General features: G+C 41.4%; 1 protein-coding gene across 2 annotated transcripts; it reads left to right on the top strand.

Moving 5' to 3' along the window:
• The first annotated feature begins 1,526 nt into the window (after positions 1–1,526).
• On the top strand, positions 1,527–22,941 carry plekhm2 (pleckstrin homology domain containing, family M (with RUN domain) member 2). Of its 2 annotated transcripts, XM_084069611.1 has the most exons (20): positions 1,527–2,033; positions 3,516–3,622; positions 4,159–4,268; positions 5,163–5,262; positions 5,354–5,441; positions 5,531–5,705; positions 6,606–6,665; positions 8,263–8,554; positions 9,009–9,863; positions 9,958–10,027; positions 10,552–10,642; positions 11,014–11,078; positions 12,041–12,129; positions 13,235–13,367; positions 13,481–13,671; positions 14,740–14,805; positions 14,988–15,147; positions 17,029–17,208; positions 17,323–17,439; positions 19,539–22,941. In XM_084069611.1, exons 1-20 carry the CDS (start codon positions 1,974–1,976, stop codon positions 19,674–19,676), a joined length of 3,147 nt encoding a protein of 1,048 aa, XP_083925737.1. In that variant the 5' UTR covers positions 1,527–1,973; the 3' UTR covers positions 19,677–22,941. The 2 variants fall into 2 exon arrangements, with proteins under 2 accessions (XP_083925737.1, XP_083925738.1); XM_084069612.1 differs by lacking the exon at positions 6,606–6,665.
• Positions 22,942–24,393: the final 1,452 nt, after the last annotated feature.

The following is a 24,393-nucleotide window of genomic DNA, read 5'->3' as shown; positions in this document are numbered from 1 at the left end:
ACTCATGTGGAGAAGTACCCCAGCAGGTAAATTGGTTTCCATGTCTGAGTGATGATGATGACATGTATGATAACACCTCAGTTTGCTCTTCCCCATGGCAGGTCACCACCATGAAGAAAGTCATGGCTGGCCCTGTGCCTGAGGCTGAGTTGATGATGATCAAGCTCCTAACCATCATCCAGGCTAAACCAGCAGAGACATCATCCATCCAAGCAGAACAACAAGAGGCCACCTGGACCCTGTCAAGGTGGAAGGCCATCAGTGAAGCGCCTTATAAGTACATCATTACTACATAATAGAGAAATTAAGTGACTTAATTAATACATAATTGTGTAGTTTTGTTAGACAAGTCATCCAGCTTTGAAGAGGATTAAAGTTGTATTTTCTTACTGTTTACAGCTGCTGCTTTATCTCATATACATCCATGAGCTAAACTAAGCTCGCATTCAACAAACCTTTAAACTGCAAGCAGAGACATGCAAAAAGACATCTATGAATTTGTCGGTATAGGGAAAATAGTTTAAAACTAAACACTATTGAAAAGAAAAATGCAATAGCCTTCAACTTCCTACAATTCAATTTATGCAGGAAATTAGCTACATTTTGTCACACTGAACGACCAAGATGACACCTTCACCTGGACGTGCAACCTACACAACACCAGGGTGCTCCTGACAGTTCCAGTTGAAGGTTGCCTCATGAGGAGAAGCAGGAGAGTTGGTTTCCATGTCTGAGGGATGATGATGATGATGATGATGACATGCACAATTACACCTCTGTTTCCTCTTCCCCAAGGCAGACCACCACCAAGAACAGAGCACCCACGGCTGGGTGGATGAGGAAGATCGGAGCCATCCTCAAGCAAGCAGAGGTCACCTGGACCTATCAAGGAGGATCAGTCAAACACATTTAAGTAAGTACATCATAGAAGTATATATATATATATATATATATATATATATATATATATGTATATATATATATATATATATATATATATATATATATATATATATATATATATATATATATATATATATATATATATATATATATATATATATATATATATATATATATATATATATATATATATATATATATATATATATATATATATACATATATATATATATATATATATAATTATTAATTGATTAGACTTTCAAGCAGAAATTTAAATGAAGGTCAGGATTGATGTCAGTAGCCTACCAGTTGACTCTACCCCCTCCCCCTGACAGCTGAAGGACTGAAACTGAAGAATGTTAAGCACTGAAGAATGTTAAGTAGAAGAAAACCAAAGTTAAAAAATAAGGTAGACTGTGAAGTAGTGTTGGTAAACTTAAGTAAATAAATCAAACTACTACTGTGTGTATTTTTTTTTTGGGATGCCCTTGGACCGACTGTCCATTTATTAGCAGCAGTGACGTAATGCCAAAAGCTTGTATATAGTGGCCCGGCTATTGTCGGGGCGCGACATCGTCGTACGGCGAAGTGTACATGCTGCTTCTTGGCTCCTTCAGGACTGGACACAGGCTAGAGCAGAGCAGAGCAGACATGAACTGGACGTATCGCTTATTGTGTGGGCAAAGGCGCATTAAGGACGGTACCATTATTAAACCAGTGGTGTAAAAGTACAAGTTAGAGGAATGAAGTCATTGACGTGACGTACTAGTTATTATCCTAGTTAAGAAAGTAAAAAAAGTCGCTAGCCTCAAGCGTTAGCTCAGCGGGCTAAAGGAAAGGCTAGTGTAACAGTACAAATGGCTAGCTGAATGTCTCTCATTGCTGCGGTCTGTGTGTGTAATTGTGTGTAAAAATGTGTATTTGCAGTCTATAGTGTCCATGTTGTCACACAGTTATCTGGGTTTGAATGGTATAAGCTAACGTTAGCTTAGCACAACAACAACAACACCAATAGACTGTGGAAAATCAGCTGACAGCAGCTAGCTGCTGCCAAGGAGACCAGAGGGATGGATCAACTGAAAGTCAAGGACCGAATCCTGGAAAACATATCTTTGTCCGTCAAGAAGGTAAGATCGGTGTGTCACCTAGACATAACGTTCACCTAATGACATCTATACACGATAGAAAGAGCTGTCATGGATGGATTGTCTTTTTTTGTTTGACAAAAGAAAGAGGGCAACTTCCAAGTCAAGTAAAATGGGGGGGGGGGGGGGGGTGCTCAACTACATGAGTCCTGTCTGTGCCATTTCGTGGTCCCTAGTGGGGGAAAAAAACCGAAACAAGTTTAGTAAATAACAATGTATTAACACAAGTGTTCTTTTCGGCAGTTTCTAGCGTTTCGATCGCCTCTATTTTGAGTTGTGTTGGAACAATGGGGAACAGGGTGGCACCATGCCACCGCGTTGACCCACTGCGGTCTGCGGCATCATGTGTTGTGTAATGTAAACATGCTTTCAATGCTGCATTATAGAGCAATGAGGGTTAATAGTTAGGTAACAGACCAACTAACTAATTTATATGAGAGTTGGAGGGGTATTTGTTTTTTAAAGTTGTCTGCGTCTATGCACTGGTATTGAATGTTGATCCAAGGCTACTGCATAACCAGACTGACGGCATAGCTCTTTCTTAGCTCTCTGTGTCACTTGGGACTGTCATTATCACAAACCTGTTTGTTTGTGCTGATATGTAGGATACAAATCCTATACTATCCTGCATAGTCCTCCAGGCTGTGTCCATGAGGCTAGATCTCTTAAATATTTCCACTTCCTACAGCAGTCACATGATGATCAGGTGATTGAATTAGGAAGTGCTCCCCTTTCCCATGTGTTTAATGTATATTGAGTTTTTTTAAGAGAGTTTAGCATTAAACATTGCCATCTTTCTCAACAAATAAATCAGGAGGTTTGACCTTTAACATATTCCCTTTGATGAAAAATAGAGTTTAATAGGAAACTGTGCACATGCACATTAACATGAACTAGGATCCCACACACCTTTAACAAAGCCTATGCTGTTTGCCTCAGACAAACATCCTTCAGTCATGTGGAGTTCTTAACATAGGATACAACAAGTCCCCTGACTTCCCTCTGTGTGTGGGAAGCTATTGCCGTACTTTCACTTTGGTTCTTTGCAGGATAAGGAATGTTTGGATAACCCTAAATGTATCCTGTAGCTACTGTGAAGTTACCCCCTAACCCCCCACTGCTAGATTAATTTCACTGTTCTAGCATTCTTAATATTCCATTAGTGTGTCCCCAAACCCTGAAAACAAATACTGTAAATGCCATAGTAATAAATGTGTCATAATGTTTTGAGAAATGTGTAAATATGGAACTTATTTACAAATACACAGGCCTCTGCTTTAGAAAAACATTGCCTCATATTCATAATTCGTCAATTAGCCAAAACGCTTTACTTTTGTAAAATATTAAATTAATATTAACCCTGACAACTAGATTTTTCAAGAAGGTCCTCATAAAACATGACATTTCTTATGTTTAGAATTAAAACCAATTCTAGCTGAAATAATGTCCACTGTCTTTATGTAGTTGCAGAGCTACTTTGCAGCCTGCGAAGATGAGACTCCAGCCATTCGGAATCATGACCGTGTCCTGCAGCGGCTGTGTGAACATCTGGACCACGCTCTCCTTTATGGGTAAGAAACACGACCATCTCTGTTTGTCTCGAGAAGATCTGATATACGTACAGTATATATATACAACCAACATTTTGCTGCTTCTAACCTATATGAGTAAAGTGACAAATAAATCCCTCTTGATTCTTGTTATGATAAGCTCAGCTTTTGTGTATGGCTGCACAGTGTTCTGTGAACACTGAATTATGCTCATAGCAAGTTCAGTGTTAACTCGACTCAGTGGGGGTGCTTCTTTGCCACAGCTAAAACATGAACTAAGCTGTTACGGAATTGTGGACGTGAAATAACAGGGTTATAGACAATTTCCCTAGGTGGTTTTATGCTGAAGAAGTATCCCTGGTGAAAATGTTTACATTACTGCAAACTGCACTAGCTGTGTAAAAGAATGGGGACAGGTTTGGAGCCACAGCTAAAACAGCCATTTAGTACGAGTGTGACATGAGGTTTCTAGTGAAATACAGAAGTGCCTGTGGTCCATCTCCTATGTCTTTGGGCCACATAAGCTTTTCATTACCAACTGTGTTTCTGTTTTGCAGACTGCAGGATATCTCCTCTGGCTACTGGGTCCTTGTACTGCATTTCACCAGGAGAGAGGCCATCCGACAGATTGACGAGCTCCAGCACATAGCAACCAACCTCGGTCGAAGTGAGAGTCCGTGCCATTAGACCCCCTTCACATAACAAGGACAGCGTTAACATAGTACTACCCTCCGTTATGCATAGCACTAAAACCAGCACTCTGCTCACAGGTCAACCAATTTGAACCCGACCCCGTTTGCACTGACCTTTCAAAGTGCAACCAGTGACTTTACTGTGTGATGTAGCGGCGAGAAATAGAAATCTGATCATAATGAATGAGAAACGTATTTTATGTCTCTCTGATTTCACATAAATATACTACACGTAAACATCATACCACAACCATGCAGAAATAAGTTATGCTTGGGGCAATGTCAGTATTCAGATGGCGGGGCTACCAGGGTTAATTATGACAGTGTCAGTACTAAGATCGGGCTACCAGGTTTAATGAATATGTCAGGGCCTTTTTGATTGTTTACTTTAATTGTGTACTGTTTGGGTCCTGGGAAAGTTGTTTATTCTCCTGGTATCTACTTATAATCATGCTCACTCATCATAAGTGTCGGTGGTACCCGGATGCTTGTCATGTGTAGAGGGGAAACGTTTACTCCCACACATGCATACACTTTGAGTGTTTATGGTTTCTGGGTTCAGCACTGCAACTTTAGTGGTGAACCATCTCACCAAGGCAATCATATAGCATAGCCTCTGTCCTGATTTAACTGGCATAGCAGTCTAAATGGCACATTTTAATGTTTAACTTATCTTGTGTAACAGCTTGAATGCTACTGTAGTTGCTTTGTTTCGGGATTATGGAAGTTATGTTCTTTGTTCTATTTATAAAGCAGTATGCTTGCTTGGCATGGTTCTTGCCAACTTCAACATTCAAAGAGGGGGAAAATACTCAACATCTTAATATATCAGTTAAATACAATGAAAATGTTTTTCTCTACTCGCATAGGTCGTGCATGGTTATACCTGGCATTGAGCGAGAGCTCCTTAGAAAGCTATCTTCGCCTCTTCCAAGAGAACCAAGGATTGCTACAGAAGTATTATTTCAAGTGAGTGTTATTTGCAGACTTCCATCTCCCATTTCTACAGGGCAAACATGTTCAACGCATATCAAACTGAATGCTTCCGTTTCCCCTCCAGAAATGCACTGGTCTGCAGTCACGACCACCTCACTCTCTTCCTTACTCTGGTGTCTGGCTTGGAGTTCATTCGATTTAACCTGGAGCTGGTTAGTACACCGTTCCATTGCAATAATCCACCAGGTTAAAAATGTTGGAGTGATGCCTCTAACTGCCTGTTGATTTCCTGCCGGCTCAGGACGTGCCGTATTTGGACGTGGCCCCCTACATGCCAGAGTACTACAAGCCCCATAACCTGCTGGACTTTGAGGAGAGACTACCGAGCTCCGACAGCCTTTCTCTGCACTCCTTCACCTCCCTCACCTCCACCAACCTGGAGTGGGACGACAGCGCTATAGCCCCCTCCAGCGAAGGTAAGGAGCGCTCACGTTTCTCTTAAGCCCTTCTTCCCTTTTCTCTTTGGTTTTCTCAGCAGTGTTTTGCCCTGGACGCTTCAAAAATCATAAAGTAGTGATCATTATGAACAGTATCTATCTTTGTTTGTGAACATTATCTTGCTGAACAAAACATGTAAGCATCATGGACGTTTTTGCCACAGAGCCTATTTTCAGAAATAACCAAAAACCCAAGGCAAAAATCTTTTTTGTTAAGGGATCCAGGAAGATCTCACTTATTCCTTCCACCTACAAAAAATATATTTTGAGACCATTATGCTATGACAAATTGGTAATGGTAATATCATCGATTGGCTGAATAAATGTGGGAGAAACACTGCTGCTCAGGTTTCTTCCACTTAATTGCCCGGCCAGATTCTACTCAAGTCACTCAAACACGAGCACTCTCCACTGTGTGATGCCATTGCATGGTGACGTCAAGGTAGAGTATTTAGCTAGGGGTTGGGTCGATTCTTGCAGACCCTCATAACTCACTGATAGAAGGGTATTTTATTAAAGGGAGTGCCATACATGCATGCAGCATTTGGACGTCAGAATGGCATATTAGTGTAAATGGAATAGAGAAGCTGTATGCCTAGGCCACCCATAGGGGGGTGAGGCTAGTGCTCTGTGTGAATGCTCTTCCCACCACTATCCACAAATCATTGAGTCGCCTTCCCATTTTAGTTCCCCTCTGTCTATCTTCTGTTATGTTTTCATGTGTATCATTCATACAGTATGTTACATTTTATTTTGTGCCATTCTCTCTCTCTCTCTCTCTCTCTCTCTCTCTCTCTCTCTCTCTCTTCCCCCCCCCCCCCCCTTTCTTAAAACTCATCTTTCCTTCTCTAATAGAGTCTTATCCCTCCTTTTTTGTAGATTATGATTTTGGTGACATCTTCCCCGTGTTGCAGTCAATGCCAAGTGCAGACTGGGAAGGTGGGATATTGGTTATCCCTTCCCTGCCCTCTCGCTCCCTCCCATTCTCCCTTTCTTCCTAGTCTTCCACCCATGGTGTCATGCATGTCCGTCTCGCAGGTTGTGCTGAACGCTTGCTACTAGCTTGAAATGTGACTCTCAGATGGTAACAAGGACGGGATATACTGTGTATCAAAGCTGCTCATGTTGCATAGCACATGTCAAACTGATCTTTAATATGCAATGCATGTGTGAATATGTTTTCCTCAGCTTACTAATGATGCCATTTATTAGTTTGAAATTCTAATCTGGATATTTATCAGAGAAGCATGCTTTCAGCCTTTTTAAAAAGGCAATCCAAAATATATCAATCCAAAGTTCCTGGCAGGCAAAGCATTCTCGGTTCTTAGTATTTGCTTCCGTTTTTCAGGTCAGACATCAGACTCACTTAAAAACAAAAGGTTAATTTTGTTCAACTTTATTCAGATGTGGTCAAACTCTATTATTATTATTTTTCTCAAAGGAACATCACTGAATTGTAAAAGAAACAACAACAAAAACAACAGCATCATGTTCTTAAATGGCAATTGAAAAGATTATCCCCATTTTGATTTTGTACATGGCACTGTAGCACCCATGTCTGATACAGATGTTCTACTCTCTAAAGATGTACTTAAACCAACTTAAAAGCTTAAACCCAATTACAACCCACGTAGAGTAGATGCAGTGTGAATTGTGAAAAAGTCTTCATTCTGTATTTAACTTGATGAAGAGCAAAATAACTCTACCATTATATTACCTTTTTAGCTTTTCCCCCTCTTTTAATATGATCCAATAAGTGTCATATCATAATGACTGCTAGCCTGGGGAAGGAGCACGAATGTACTGTTCTTTTCACTGGTGAATTCAATGTTAAAGGATGTCAGCCATGCTATGCAACTTCTCTCTTTCTCACGTGGGTGAGGATCCTAATTCTCACTCTGCATACTTGTGTGACGCAGCTGGTACTCACTCTGCATGGTGTCTGTCTGTCTCCAGTGTAGCATTTTGTCTTTCCCTCTGCCTGGTGTGTACTGGTGGAGAGATGTGTGGCACAGGTCGAGGTTCAGCCGAACTCCTCTTGCTTAAGTCTTTCTGGGAATAGTGATAATAATAATGGTACTAATAGCTGAATTTGTGACGCTTCTATTATGCTGCAGCATCTGTTAGCATGCACTAAGCACATGGAGGTACGGTTTGACCAAGGCCTATGCCACTTCAAAGAAAGCAACTTCCCTTGTGCCTGTCTCTAATGCAGTGGTTCTCAAAGTGGGGTCTGGGGACCCCCAGGGGTGCTTGGGGTGGTTCCAGGGGGTCCCCAGCAAAATGTGTTAATACAGCATCACAATCATTTCACAAATCTTCTCTTCTGGGGGTCCCTGACACAAAACATTTTCAGATGGGGGTCCGTGGCCAAATGCATATACATTTGGGGGTCCTTGACACGAAAAGGTTTGAGAACCACTGCTCTAATGCATCCTGCTGTATGCCATAAATATGCCACCAGCCCTAACAACTATGTAAGCATTTAAGGCTGAGTGAGTACTGCTTAAACCCAGTTTCTTGTATGCTGCCCTAGAGGGTGACCTCACAGACCCAGCCAGCTGTCCACGCTCCAGTGGGTCGGACCCCCAGACGGTTGTCTGCGACACAGCGGCCCATCGGGCCGGCACAGCATCTGCCGCTGTTGTGATGGTGAAGATGGCTCCACCACACAGCCCCACGTTCAGGCACAACCCCTTCAATGAGGAATCGGACACCAATACCAACACCTCAGCCGACGTCACGCCCGTCCACGTGGCCAGTCGCTATGACGCGGTCACCACCGGAGACGACACAGAGAGTAACAGCAATGAGCTCGAGGTCATCAGGTATATGTTCCCTCCTCATCACAACACCTCACCGTTAAGTAGTAAAATGTGTGTCATACCAGCAGTTTTTATATCACAATATCCAAGTGAGTAACTTTGAGTTAACTTTCATTGGCCAAGTACATTTGAAAATACCCAGAATTTGTCCTCTGCATTTAAACCACCCTAACTGCTAGGAGCATTGGGCAGCTACTGCTCAATGACACTTCAATATAACGCCGGGAGGAGCAGGGTTCAAAACAGGAACCTTGAGTCGTTTACAGGATGTTTGCAACTAAAGCGCTATTTTAATGTCTCTGTCAAGTTTATATTATCTTGACAGGAACTACGTTATTGAAGTGTTCTCAGCTATTTTTCTATGTTGAAATTTGGCATTCCTATTTTAACTTATCTAATGTAATATATTGAATATTTGCATAAACCGGGGAACATCAGCTCATAACTGTTCTTCCAGGCTGGCCAGACGACGAAAACCAGCCAAGAAGCGGCGTGGGAAGGGCTCCACTGACTCCATCGGCAGCATCAGCAACTCTGCCTCTTCTGAGCAGATGGGAGCGGAAAACGGTCTCCAGATCCCAGAGGACGGCTCGGGACCAGGGGAGGAAGACGAGAACTTAAGCTGTTCTCTGACAGACACCAGGGCAGCCACGGTGAGGAGGAGAAGCAGGAGGGGAACGCTGGAGGCGACGGAGGACGTCGATGAAGAAGAGGCAGGCGCCCTCCTGCGGCTCCCGCAGATGACGGACACCTCCATGGACAGCGTGGGCCAGCCGCTGTGCGACGTCATGGACCGCCTCAACGGGGCTCTGGACAGTGGGGAGGCATGGGACCATCTAGGTGAGGAGGAGGAGGAGAGAAGCAGAGAACTTGCATCCGCGTCCTTGGACGGCAACCAGGGCTCCCTGACGTCCATCCAGCAGCCCTTTCGAGAGGATCCGGGGGCCGAGCCACCTGACCCAGTACCCAGCCCCAATCTCCTGCAGACCTCTCCCGCCTCGACGGACTTCTACTGCTTTACCCCCCACAGTCCAGACCCTGCTTCCGAGAGTGGTGGCCACCATGATCCTGCAGAGCATTGCCAGCCGCAGACTCTTTCTGGTGGCCATGAAGATGAGGGAGAGACAGAAGCGCCAGAGGAACACAAGCCCACCATGAAGGAGGCGGATGAAGCCGAGGAGACAGTGGAGCAGAGCGAGAGGGAGGAGCTCGAAACGTTGGCTGAGAACGGAGAGGCAGCTTGCGAAACAGAGGAGCAGCCTCTGGAGGAGACGCTCAGTCCAACAGAGCGCACTCATCCCGCAGAGTTCAAGTAAGTCATTAATAGAAAATCACAGAATTGCACCACATGTCTTCAGGATTTCAGTCAGAAATGGATATGTTATGATTAACTGTGGATGTTTCAGAGTGGACAACAATCACAAGCTGCTTCTGATGATTCATGTGTTCAGAGAGAACGAGGAGCAGCTCTTCAAGGTACACACTGTGGTCACCTCCCCATTTGCATTCATAATCAATCGCCCGCCCCATAACAATTGCCAAAAAATGAAAACCCAACGTTTTATAAATGAAAAAAATAGCAGATCTGTCACAATGTCACACATTGTGAGCGTGTAGATCAGCTATTTTTGTTAGTTATTGTATGACGAAGTATATAGGGCTTAAGTGGTTAAAGTGATAAAGCATTGATCACTTATGTGTCAGGTTTCATTCTCTAGTCTTATTTACAAATACTTATTTTAAACCACCACTCACCTGGACTGTAACACAATTCCAAAAATTTGTATGAAACAAAAAATGTGTGGAGAAGAGAAAGAGAAAAGTGCTATTATCGTGAATATAATAACTGACATGCTATACACACATTTTGTGAATTATTGTTTATTAATTATTTTGTAATGCATTCAAATTTCCTGGAGATGTCGGTTGTAAACGATTGATTAATGAATATGAAACTAGCTGATAGTTTAACTGGTTATTTGATGTTATTGTGTCTCCAGATGGTTCGGTTGAGTACAGGCCACATGGAGGGAGACCTGCAGCCTCTTTTCCTGCTGCTGACTGACTGTTACATTTACCTGCTCAGGAAGGGTAAGTGGCCAGTAGACCGAGGATTTGGGGTCATACACTAGAATCCAGAGTGTTCATTGTCACTAGGCTGACAGGCTGAGAGGTGACTACTGTATGTTTTTGTGTGTGTGTGTGTGTGTGTCTGTGTGTGTTATTTAGCAAATCCATTCTGGTGCTAAAGAATGTCTAATCTGATTCATGCTCATTTTATTCTGGACAACCCGAGTAGACACCACCTAATATAGTTTAATTAAGCATTAAGATAAATCCAGATGATAACATCCTTACTGTAAGTCCTCACTGTCAGAGCTACACAACTGCATTACGCTCATGCTGTTGAGAATGATGATGTGCATTGTGATAACTTGTCTTCTCTCTACTGTTCATTCCAGGTGCTGCAGAGAAGCCCTACACCGTGGAGGAGGCTGTGTCTTATAATGAACTTGACTATGTCTCCGTAAGTCGCGTGCACAACAAAATGTTGTCATTTATTCTGCGTGCTCTGTGAGCTTGGTATTTCATAGCCATATTTCTTTTTATATATATTATTAATGTTAGAATGTGAAGCCAAGTTTATTTGTATAGTATATTTCACATGTAAAGGCAATTCAAAATACCTTTACAAAAGGCATAAAAGGGCATTTAAAGAGAAATAGAATTGAAGAATCAAACTAAATAAATGGCAATAAAAGAATGCTGGATAGTTGTACTTTCTTGCAATTATAGTTGTACTTTCTTATTAAGTTGCCTTATTCTGTTCATCTACAGTATGTTCAGATATGGATACCATTACATAACTAATTAATAAGTTGCCGGCATAGGGAGAAGGAGAGGCGCTCTCACATGCCCTATTTACCTGTACAGTTGATCTGTTCACATTCTTGGTTCAACATTGTAACAGTTCTCTGTAATTGTAACACAAATCAGCACTCAGAATAAGCAAGCAATATCATGATGCTGCCAGCACATTGTTCACACTTGCTTTCCGCAAAGACTCAAATACTATGCCGACACATTGCCCGCACATTTTGGATAGTTGAATGAGGCTTTAATGTGATATTATTACTGGTTTTGTGTTTCCAAAATACTTCTACATATATACTATATATCATGGCCTGAATGTCGGCACGAAATTGTGGGAATTACGCATACGGTAATTGAATTGATTCTCGCGAATGTAGCACTTACAATGCAGGCGATATCTGCACATATTTACAGCAATGTCAATAATATAATCAGCCAACATGAATGCGGCAGTGGATGGCCGCTGGCTGTATTGACGGACCGTCCATCTATCATGCACTCAGCAGCCCTCTCTCTCCCTTTCTGCAGAGTGTCTGTGTCTGCCATAAGACTACAAGCCCCCCTCCTCCTCTGCTATTTATATTTATTTATACTTACTGTTTTCCTCTCTCCCAGGTGGGCCTTGACCAGCAGACAATGACGCTGGTGTGCACAAACAGGCGACGACAGTTCTTGTTGGACACATCGGATGCTTCACTCACTGTGTGAGTGTACCTCCAATCACCAGGCTGACGCTATCACCTGTCCCACTTTGCAAAGCATGCTGCTCTTGCCAATTCGCAACCAGATGATGTGTGTTTTGTATTAAAGGACAACTTTAGTTTTTTATAACCAAGGCTTATATTTTAGATTGTAATTAAAGTAAATAAAATATGAGTGTACATTTTTTTAAATTTACTGCTTTCTATAGTTTTAGCAATTTTTGCGATATTTTTTACAGTGGGCTGGGGCATTCTGTCCGGTGGCTAAATATGTCTTTTTTTACACAATAACCCGGTGTTTTCTTTATTATTATTTACAGTAGCTCTTCTAGCCCCCAATAACTCACATCTGGCCATCAAAGACCACACAACCTTTTTTATTGTGTAAAAAAGGCATATTTAGCCACTGGACAGAATGCCCCCGCCCACTGTAAAAAATATCACGAAAATTGCCAAAACTATAGAAAGCAGTAAAAGAAAAAAAAAAATGACACTCATCTTTTATTTACTTTAACTCATTGGCTGCCAGCTTTTTGAATTTTTACCTACAGCTGGCTGCCAGACTTTTTCAATGAGAAAAAAAAAGCACTTAGGAGCCGAGATACATAATTTTTAAGTTTTCAGTTATAAGGAAGTGTCTGGGAGCAAAACTCTTCGGAAAATCATATCTCCTTGGTCTTTGGTTTTTTTTGAAAAATTATAAAAAAAAAAAAAAAAAAAAAAAAAAAACTTTTATTTTGAAAAATTTTTTTTTTTGAAAGAACGCAGATCTGCGTCAATGGCAGCCAACGGGCTTTTGCGCAAATGAACGCAGATCTGCGTCAATGGCAGCCAATGTGTTAATTACAAGCTAAAATATAAACCTTGGTTGTAAAAAAACAAAGTTGTCCTTTAAGTCAGGCTTGGAGAACGGCATTTCTCCACGTTTGTTTCCACTCTCGTCTTTATCCTCTCAGACTTGAGCCTGAAATTGAATTATACTTTGTATTATGGGGTCGCTTGACGAAAATATCCTGTCATAGTAATTAAGTATTACTTTAGGTATATTAACTCTCTTTGTATTTTGTATTCTATATTTTTATTCTCCTTCGCCTACGCCATCATTCAGTTGGCTCCTGGCAGCCCTGAAGTCAGCCATGGTGAAGGGCTGTCGCGAACCTCCCTACCCCTCTGTCCTGACCGATGCCACCATGGAGAAAATGGCCCTCACCAAGTTTGTCTCCCAGGAATGTCACTGTGAGGTACAGACCTGAATCATTTCTGTCCATTCTCATGTTTGGGTTACTCGCATAAGACCCCAGCTTTTGACTGATTTGTCAAATGAGGCGTCAAGCGAATCTTGGTTCTCTTCTAGGTGTCAGAGGTTTCTATCCGCCTGTACTCACTGATCCACTGGGAGGACCCCATGGACATGGCCCTGTCCCCACAAGCCTGTCCTCCAGGCTCAGTGGAGTCTTGTCATGCCAAGGAAGGTGCTCTGCTCTACAAGGCTGGTACCACTTACCTGGGTAAAGAGCAGTGGAAGAGCTGCTACCTCATCCTCAGGTACTGGTTGTCTCCGCCAGGCCGACCCACGGACGCCCCTGTACGTCCGTGTGTCAGTCTGTGTGTGTCCGTCTGAGCTTCTTTTTTGTTTTACTTGGTCTGCTCCTTTTCCTCTCTACACCTATAGATCTTTGCCACAACGCCTCGCAGTGCGAGGCGTTGTGATCTTGTAGATCTGCTATTTTTGGCTAAAGGTCTCCTCAGAAAAAGGATGCTAGGGTTCAAGTGGTTAATGTAAAAAAAGGAAATCATCACAAAGATTTTGCGGACCCTCTGCAGTAACTCTGAGACCCTCTAGTGGTCGCGGACCCCTTGTTGAAGACCCCTGCTCTTCAGTCATGTGATCAAGACGGATCTGTCTGATTTTTCATATTCCATTCTGATTTCTAAGATTGGCTTCTAAAGTTTGCAGGATTGTCCCATTTTGAACAAAATGCCTCAAATCATGTCAGATTGCCGTGAAACTTTGCAAGCACATTTAATTCCCGCTAGGCCAAGGAAGAAATGCCACCCTCCATTTTTCAAATCGGCCTCATGGTGGCTCTAGAATAGGCTGAATCACGTTTTGGCCTTTAACTCTTGAACTGTTGCTCATACAATCAAAATTATTTTCCCCATGGATTCCTTGGATCATTACACAACTTCCCAAATAGGCCACGTCCATTTCCACTGGACAATATTAATGCTATATTTTCAAAACACAGTTTTTGCTACTACTTCTACCAATTTTGTCCAAACCTCACCCAAATTGGTACACCATATCTCTGTAGTCATGTGATCAAGATCACATTTTTCGGATTCCATTCCGATTGAAAACGATTGGCTTTTAAAGTTTGCAGGGGTAGCCTTTTTACACAGCATGCCACAATGTGGTATTTTCCACACATGCTATGGAACTTTGCACGCACAATGACTGAATTCCAAACATTGCTAGCCCACAATAACCTACCTGGCCTGGCCAGTACTCATTCTAGTTTATTATGTTGTTACTTTGTTGGTGGATGATATAAAATACGAATCTTTTGTCACAAGGCTGTCAAATTAAACGTTTGCATCGCCATTTTGCAGCAAAGGGATTCTGTACCAGTACGCAGAAAGAACGGACGTGGTGCCACTTATGTCCATAACCATGGGGTAAGATTCACACACGAAAAGGTCACATTAGAAAGATAATTATAAATAAGAACCTGTTGGTTTAAAAAAAGAATTTAGACTACATTGGACTGATAATCAAACTGCCTCTGTACGAAACTGGTTCATTGCAAGATGACATTATTTTTACCCTTTTACTTCACCCCCACCCCATCCCCCATCAGAGGAGAACGCTGTGGAGGCTGTCGTCGTTCCAACAGTACAGAGCGTCCCCACGCTTTCCAGGTCATCCTGACAGAACGCCCCCCATTGGAGCTCAGTGCCAACAATGAACAGGACATGGCTGACTGGATGTTGCTGCTCTGCCAGTCTGTCTCCAAAGGGGTGAGAATATTCCTCCACAAATGTGTTACTATAAGGAAGCTATAAGGTTTTACTTGATCAGATGGCCAAGTTGGTTGGTCGGCCCATTCACCATTTTGGTCTAAAAACAACAATTCTCGAAAACTACTCGTTGGATTACCATGGGCCTTTCTGTGCAACTTCATGAGCCACAGAGGATGCCCCCTACAGATTTAGGTGACCCCATGGCCTTTCCTGTAGGGACACCATTAGGTCAACATTCCCAATTGCACACAAGTTATCTCAACATCTGATTGACAGATTGCCATGAAACTTGCTGAGTGCATTCATATGCATGACCTATAATACTCATGGCAAAATATCACCTTTTCATGCAAGATATCTCATAATCTAAAGATTCCAGGATGAAGCCTACTGATTTTAGTGGCCCCATGGCCTTTCCTCTAATGCAACCCATTGGCCAATTTCCAGTTGGGCGTAAGGAGCAGCACAGGCCCTAGGGGCTGCTAGCCAGGCTTTTAGACTTTTAAGTCTTGTTTGCATTAGACTTTGGTTTTGAACCGTACACTGGCTGGGTTGTTAAAGGTAATTTTTTAAGGCATTTCTGCGTGTTAAATATTTATTTGGAGAGACAGGAATTTCGCTTTACAAAGTATTAATGGCATGTGGTACCAGCTCAGAATGTTGCAAGCATGTGGTCAGCACAGCCAGTTGAGTTGAGAGGAAAGTGTTTCTTAAGAAGGGGACAAGGTTCATAAAATTATTTTCATGGTGCACAGGGAACTAATTATTTTTTATTATTATTACAACATTTTATATTGGCCCGGGCTGCTGGCCTTGCGGTCCGGGCACCTGCACCACCGTCAGGATCGAATCCCGATCCTGACGACCTTTGCTGCTTGTCACTCCCCGTCTCTCTCTCCCCATTTCCTGTCTATATACTATCTATACTATACAATATACTATCAATAAAGACAAAAAATATTTTTAACTTTCTTCCAGCAAACACTACACCTTTTGTTTTTGCTATCATTTACTTAAGGCTGTTCATTGACTTGTGGAGGAAGGGTAATTCTGTTATTGAACAACACACCTGGGACAACACACACCTAGGACCTGGACAAGCATAAACCTCAAATTCACTCCACAGGGAAAAAACTAACATGAAAACAATTGACAATGCCAGCAGTTTTTTACTCAACTGTATTCAAAGACTCACAGCACTCTGTTGTACTACCGAGGCAATTTAATTTGTGCTTAAGTGTGGAATTGCATCCGCCACAGTGAATTGGCTTTAGTCACAGCCTTGCACAGAAATAAACAGGCATATTTCTAATGTCCAGAGGAAAGTCACCATCAGTTTAACCTCAGAAGAGGCTTGCTTTATCAGAAAGGAAGAGTAAGAAATTGATAGAATGGGCAGGGCCTTGGCAGAGCATTCCATAAGGGGAGGGGCTCACCCAAGTGCACACATCAACTACTCAGGGAAACAAACATGGCGACTGCAGGACAAACAAAAGCTGTTGATGTGTGTTGGGTTTAGATGGACGTCTTTAAATTATGCTATTTTGTGCAGTGCACATACCTCAGGCAGTATTTTCATACATGTCTCTTCTATTTTTGCTGAATTTGAAATATTACTCTATTTTGCTTCCACCTGGTCAGAAAACACTCTACGTCACTACTCACCACTCAATCACAGTTTAGCCATGCCAGAGTGAGTTAGCTGCTCACTTAGTCTATCCACAGTTTCCAATGTGAGTTTCCCCAGACTTCCATTTAGAGTGGAGTGAGATTCGAGGGCTGGCCATGCATGACTTCTATCTGTTAGATAGATAATCCCTAAATAAAAATGTCCCTTCATCTTGTCACACCTTGTTACTGCTGACCTTTTCATTCCAGGTGATCCCCCAGGGTGTGGCCCCCACACCGTGTATCCCCTGTTGCATGGTGGTGACGGACACCAAGTTGCTGACTTGTCATCAGGACTGCCAAACCAGCTTCTTCCGCTCGCTGGGTAGTACTGACATCTCCGATATCACTGCCGTGAGCCTAGAGGACAACAAGGAGTATTGTGTCATTGTGAGTGGGCAGGGGCCATGTTTGCAAGTACCTGGGATCTGTATTTTTTGGGGGGAGACAATTCATCATGATAGCCTTCACCTTGTCCCTACCTTTTCTTCTGTCTCTGTCCAGGAGTTTTCCGTGGACAGGGCTCAGTTCCTGCCTCCCTGGGTGTTGTACTTCAGTGGCTGTGAGGAGAGAGATCGAATGCTGGAAGTGTTAGAGGCCACCTGGAAAGAAGTCTTCCAGGTAGGAACACACAGGAGGAATTTGTGTACACATAGCATTCATACAGTATTGATAAACAATATCTAAAACGTGCAAGAACAAAGTTATGAAGTTTTATAATTTCACACAAGAAGGTAATTAAATGGACTAGTAGGGATAATCAGTCCATAAATGTTGTGGCGGGTTGGAAGGTTGCTCAAAAGCTAGAGTCTAGGTGCTGCCTTCAAATATATAAGATAATATATACATTTTACTATTGAAAGGAAAAATGTCTATAATAGCAATTTGAAAATGGACAGTTAAAGTGAAAACCCCAAATGGAAAAGTTGAAAGCTAGCTTGTTAATGAATAAACAAAATTTAAAACAACATTTTAACCAATCTATATGTTAATACAATATAACTTGCACATCTGGAGGTGGTCTCACTACTCCTTGCATTGAAAAATGTAAACCCTGGTGTTGGGTGGAACACCTACTGGTTGACGATTTCAGTAAAGTTGTTTGAAACAGACGGCGCACAAATTGACACGAGATGTGTCACCACCATCTTTATTGTAGTTTGGACTTGGTAGCAATTACTTGCCTCTTAAGGTAGCTCTCCACTGCACCGACGTCGGCATTGGAAAGCGTCTGTTGCCGAAACTCAGCTGTTGATTGGGCGGTGGGTACACTGTTGGATCGATTCGGAACTTGTTGGGAACCGTCTAAAGGCTTTTGACCGTCGGGTAGAAGTGGGCTGGCGGAGAGGATATGGAGCTCTGGTTGGCTGCCAGGGACCCTTTCTAAAATGCGGTACATTTATTTTGTCTGAATACAGCACATATACATGGTAAATTGATATGCGCTCAAAATGCAGATACAGCGTGGGACTGTGCGCACGCATGTGGTTTATAAATATCTTAAGCACTTACTACTGCTTTTCTTTAAGGCGAGAAAGGTCTATAAAATCACTGAAGCAACCGGTGGTATTCTATAGGTTTCACTTGAGGTCTTTGTTTACCATAGCAAACCCGAGTGCTCATTCTCCAACTATTTCATGGGACAATGGATATACAGGGAGGATAGATTGGCCATTTTATCAATAGAAAATGATGATAATGATGAAAGGTTGGATTAGGCTACTTTGTGGATGCGCAAGGCTGGTGTGGTACTGCTAGCTATTCATTATATTATATTATATTGATAATAAGCCTAGTTGAAGCTAAATGATATGAATGTGCGCATTGTGCTGCCGCAGGCACACAGTGTTTATTGTATTTAGCTATTACAATGGTTAAATACAGATAACCATGTGCCCAAGCCCTAAGCTTGGGCACATGCCCTTTTGGGGCAGTGGTGGCCTAAAGGTTAGAGGAGCGCCCTCGTTGCCGGAAGGTTGCCGGTTCGAATCCCCGGACCGGCAGGAAAAATCTGGGTAGGGAAGTGAATGTTTACCACTTCCCCAACACCACTGAAGTGCCCTTGAGCAAGGCACTGAACCCCAACTGCTCCAGTGGAGCTGCGTAGTGGCCAACAGTATAAGACTGTGGTTGTACTAGTCAGCGCCCAGGTTTTAAGGTGTCTGTCTGTGTGTTTCTATGTTCAGGGCGTTGCTGAAAATGAGCACTTGTGCTCAGCTACTACCCTGGGTAAATAAAAAAAAAAAGAAAAAAAAAAAGCACCCTGCAGTGCAGTAGTTATCGTGTTTGTTGCCATAGGCTATTTTTACCACCATAGTCAGGTGCATTCAACAACTTTTTTTCACACCTTCCAACCAACTGATCTCCCGACTTCATTCGATTGCCAGTCGGTAGTAATCTGTAGTAGTCTGTTTGGTGGAGAGTACTAGTTAGAGAGAGAGATATATAATATAATAATATTTCTTAACAAAACACTCACTGTCCATTAATTTGTGGAAAAGGGGCGGAATTTGTGGAAAAGGGCTGGGAGTTAATACGTTTTACTTCATCTCACTCCTTTTTGAATGTGTTTGTTTTATTTATTTATTATTCCCTTTTTGTTCTTGTTGACTTATTTTCTTTGTAATTCGATGGCTTACAAGAGTTTCCATTTTCCTTTTTTTTTTATTACACATTCGAAATAAACAACCAAATCAAATAATTTCTCCCTGACCACCCAGGTGAGACTCCCGCGCAAAGAAGTGCACGATCCATCAATGCAGAAGCGTTGCAGCGAGGCCCTGGCCCTGATGAGGAGCGCATGGCAGAGGGCCGACAGCCTGGCCCGAGGCCGAGCCCAGAGAGAGCCGTGGTGCTGATGGACAGGACCAGACGGAGTAAATTAAACACAAAAGCGTAGCTAGATGGACATATGGCGTTGGTATAGACAGATGAGAATAATTCAAAAAGTACGGAGAGATGAATATATGAAGATGGGGATTTTGCATTTCATCAGGACCTGCAGGCCTTGGAGTAGTACACAACACAGCTGATGCTGTTTTCTCATTCCGTTAATGAGCGGGGTGGCTCTCCTCAGCAGTAGGAGTTACTTTACCATGTGATGCAGGTTTACAAGAGGATTTTTTTGAGGCCTTTTCCACCCTGTCAACGACAACTCCTGATGGGAAATACTGATGGATGAGCAGATTACAGGAGGATCAATGATCGGGTTGTGGTGGCAGGGAAAATACTTTTCCTACACACGTCTGGTGTGTCTTCATTCTTGGGGCTGAATTGAAAAGGTTTTATTTTCAGTGAAGATGATTTTCAATTCATGCCATTTGGTTTTGTCTCAGTAAATACCAAATTAAATGACTCCCTCTTAAAAGGCAAACCATTATGAAACATATCAATTCTTGTTATTGATTATATTCTGAATCTGACGCATAGATTTCCATGTTAAAGGAATCCTCCTTTTTGTATTTATGAGAAGAGGAAGACATGGTAGATGGTGGTGAGGTCTTTCGTTAATCATTTTACCTCTGGCTTCTATTAACACTTATTAAACTATATTATAGAGGAGGAAGTAAATTGAGATGATCAAATGTTCATGCACTCCTCACCTTGCACATGTTTGTGACGCTTAACTTTCCTCTTAGAAGTAACACAGGTGACTGAGGATCAAACTCTCACCTTTTGTTCTAAGAGAAGCTGCGGGCTTAAAGTTACAAGACATTCTTTCAAAGCTGACCTGCACTACATTTGTGTACAGCGCTGTGCAGTATTAATGTATAATAATCATCATTGCTATTCGTGTGTACATGTATTATGATCAATTACTCCGTTTGGCTTGTAAAGATTAGTCTATCAGCACATACCTCACAAAAAGTATTGTTATTTGTCATTTATAGTTGTGTTTGCTTGGGAGGACAAGGGTCTCTCAACATGGCCTGTTTATGAAGTGCACAGTAAAATAGGGATTTTGCTGTGTACTTGTATCTGGAGAATTCTACTAATTGCACTGTTAATGCACATGCTAATCTGTCAGCCATCTTGGTTCTTTACTATGTCAAGGCTGCCCAGTGTCCATTGGGTTGGGTGGATAAGAATCTTATCAAAACAATCTGAAGCCTGATTGCGTCGTACGATGTGTCAGGCACCAAAAATAGCTGATCTACAAGCTCACAACTTGTAGATTAGCTATTTTTGGATAAATCATCACAGACTTGCCTTGTTCTCCATTCTGATCTGCTGTGCACACATCAGTGGAGGAGGCTTCCAGCTCAGCTGAATGCCTTTTTTCGTTTTCAGTTGATTCTTTTAATGGTACCTTGTTACTCAGTTTGTCCAAATTCCATAAATTGTGCTGCATTTTGACTTTTAGAGTACAATGTGAACAATTAAGTTCATTTCCTCTGCAATATCCATTCATGGGTGGTTACATTTTCTTTGAGCTTTTTTTTACGTCAATGGCAGTGTAGACTGTGTCATTGCATCTCTCGAGGAATGGTGGTTTAATGTGAAGAATGAATTAATGCCTGTGTGTCCCTTAAAGGAGAACTACCACTTGTATATGCATCTGGTTGCTATTCTGCCCTTGGCTGATGACGTCATAGATTTAGATTTTACAATAGAAAGTCATGGGAGCTGGCTACTCCACTAAATGTCTCTCAATGTTAGTCTTGACTGAGAAGTATAGGACCATTTTGGAGATTATAAAGAAACGCTGTCTTTCGATTTAGACCAAGAGTAATGTTATGTTCCTATATGACTATCATTAGATAGCCTTTAATAGCCATGCCTATTACAGTAGCTTCATGTGAAAATATAAGAATCATAGTGTATCATGGGATATTTGGTCAAGGTTTGCACTTCATTATAATTTTACGATACAGCTGCGCCCAGATAAAGAATCTTTATATCTTCCCTTCCAATGTAAATTGTTGATGATGCATAATCAGATTCATTGTCAAGAAAGTATGAATAATATTACCTTAAACTGCTGCTGTGTGTATTACAATAGCCTGTCTGCTATTTTCAGTGGGAACGGTGGTATATAGCCATTAGCCACCACTTTAAGGTGAGTTTGACAATATTTCCTCTGTTATGTTTCTGACAGCCCAGTTACATTGTGGCCTTTTTGTCAACCTGAATTAAATATGACAAAGTGGACAGTTTTCTTTTTGTCCCAGTGTGGCCTTACACATTACAGTCTGGCTGCCTTTATTTGGAATGCTGACGAGTCAAAACACAGGCATGAGGCATACGTATATGATTGTCTGTGAGTGTGAGACCTCTGTGTTTTGTCTGTCAAGTCTCATCACACTGATTTTAGTTATGTATTTTAGAAATTTCAGGCATTGCTGAAAGCAATGCTGCCTGTTCTCACTTCTGTTCTGCTCTTTAGTGAAGGTAATGATCTCAGGTTACAATGGTACATATTTCAAGACCCAACAACTTAATACACACCCTCCTGTTTTTGTTGTTGCTGTTTAATTATTTTATTTGTTTAACTTTTCCAGTTTGGTAATTACAAATTATTTTAGGTGCAATGTTGGATGAAGTATTGTATGTAAAGTTTGGTTGAGAGCACACTGGAGTGTCAGTCGGAGAATTGTGGCCTGCTGTTGGAAAAGCCCTAATGGATATACTGTAGTTTTAAAATACGTTTTTATGATTGCTTCCAAAATTGGAGTGATGAAGGATTCAAATTGCAATCTTTTCCCTAGTGGGTTATTAAAGGCAATAGCTGAACGTACTTGAAATGTTTCTTGGGATTATTAGAAAGAATCTAAAATGTGGGGCCTAAAATGTGGGGCCTATTAAGTGTATACAGTATGTTGGAATTGTCCAGAATGAAAGCATGACATTGTGACCTGTGATTTCTATGTTGGGCATTGCTGGCCAATGATGGATGACATCTCTTGAGAGGCGCCTTTTGTTTTTATATACAATGTTATGCTTGGCTGTTCCTTTGTTTTAGTTTTTTATTTGATTTGTAAATAGTATAGGCTTAATCAATTGTAACATCTGCTCACACTAAGTCAAGCATGTCCAGAAGGTTTTTCTATTGTACATAATGGAGAATGTACAAATAAAACGTTTTTGAACAGGACAATATGAATAAATTCAATATAAACCTTGGCTTCTGTGGTGATATCTTAAAAGGTTATTTTAAACATGCTGCATTCATAGCAGTGACGAGCTACAAAACGATCAAGCGTGGTCAGCTACTCTGCCACTGAGTGTAATGTACAGACACATTCTTCTAGCAATAAAAAAAATCAGGTTCCCAAGACAGAACTGTGTTTTCCTCAACTATTTCGTTGTGTGGGCAAACAGTCAACACAACTTCACAATCTACCTCTTCCATCAATATGACAATTATTTATGTTTATTCAGCTTTCAGCATGATCACAGATGTTTAAAAAGACCGGTGCCATTAATAACACTGAATTATTTTGCTGATTACTATGAAATATGCCTTTCTATAAAAATATGCTAATAAGTTAAGTAAAGGCATGATAAGTTATCCTTTGCTTTCTGTCAGAGGGTGTAGAGACAGCTGGTATGACATCAATCCTGACCTTCACATTTTTGCTTCAAAGTAAACATCCCCATGTGATCGGTAACATTCAAGAAGCCTCATCCAGTAGTCTACGAAGGCAGTCAATATGCTTTTGTAAAAAACATGAATGCTTTCTACTCAGTCATGATGCTCCGAAAGAGAAATCAAAATTGAACAGGGTTAAATTATTTTCTTACCATTTTCTAAGTTATATGTATTTAAGGGGGAAATTGATGAGATTCCTTGTTCACTAATACATTACATGCATTGTTTCAATTGTACAATTGTCATATTTGCCCATTTAAACCAGCACAGAGTAACACACCTTAATTTTACTGCATTCTGTGTTATGTCAAGTTGTGACTTTCACAGGTTGGATTTTATTGGCAATTTCAGTTGGTAAGTACAGCTGAGAATATTTACACTTGCCTTTTCCAGCATAATTCAAGACAAACAGGAATACAGACCATTTATCACACAAATATGTTTTTCCTGTTAATCTTGCTTTACATTTTCTTCAAAGTCATAACGTTATTGAATTGACCTATGTTAACATCTAGTGCTATGGCGCCGTGGAGATGTGGAAGGCTGGCCGTAGCTGAAAGAAGCACAAATGAATTTCACTTGCCTTTTACCTGTAACTGACACTGCCTTTTACTTGTAACTGACTTTTGTGACAATAAACCCTGAAACTTAAACTGAAACTTAGTGGTTACTGGTGGTATTTTTTTGTTTTGTTTACGATTTGTGTGTTCTACCACAGTGATTCTTAACTTTTCTACTTTAAGGACCCCACATTTGATATACACATTAGGCCCTATTTGAATATTTGTTTAACATTGGACCCCAATCGAAGAAAATGGTGTCATTAAGACATGTTTTGGTCCCATATGGTGATCTGTCAGTTGGTGCAGAAATCCTTGAGTCTACTGTATGTAGGCCTACTATAGAGATAAGATTGAAACCGATCCAAAATTATTCTAGCCTTCTCTAGTTGTATTATATGCATGGTAGGGTCAACCAATGTT

The sequence above is a fragment of the Gymnoscopelus microlampas genome (assembly GCF_963454915.1).
Source record: "Gymnoscopelus microlampas genome assembly, chromosome: 10".
NCBI classification, from domain to species: Eukaryota; Metazoa; Chordata; class Actinopteri; order Myctophiformes; family Myctophidae; genus Gymnoscopelus; species Gymnoscopelus microlampas.
The sequence above is the reverse complement of the archived record's forward strand: the minus strand, read 5'-3'. Positions and strand labels throughout refer to the sequence as shown.

Bases quoted from the DNA above. Each gene is read 5' to 3' on its own strand.
- plekhm2 (XM_084069611.1), top strand. From the start codon at position 1,974: ATGGATCAACTGAAAGTCAAGGACCGAATCCTGGAAAACATATCTTTG. The intron at 8,555-9,008 runs GTATATGTTCCC...CTGTTCTTCCAG, and splicing joins AATGAGCTCGAGGTCATCAG to GCTGGCCAGACGACGAAAAC. The intron at 9,864-9,957 runs GTAAGTCATTAA...TGGATGTTTCAG, and splicing joins ACTCATCCCGCAGAGTTCAA to AGTGGACAACAATCACAAGC.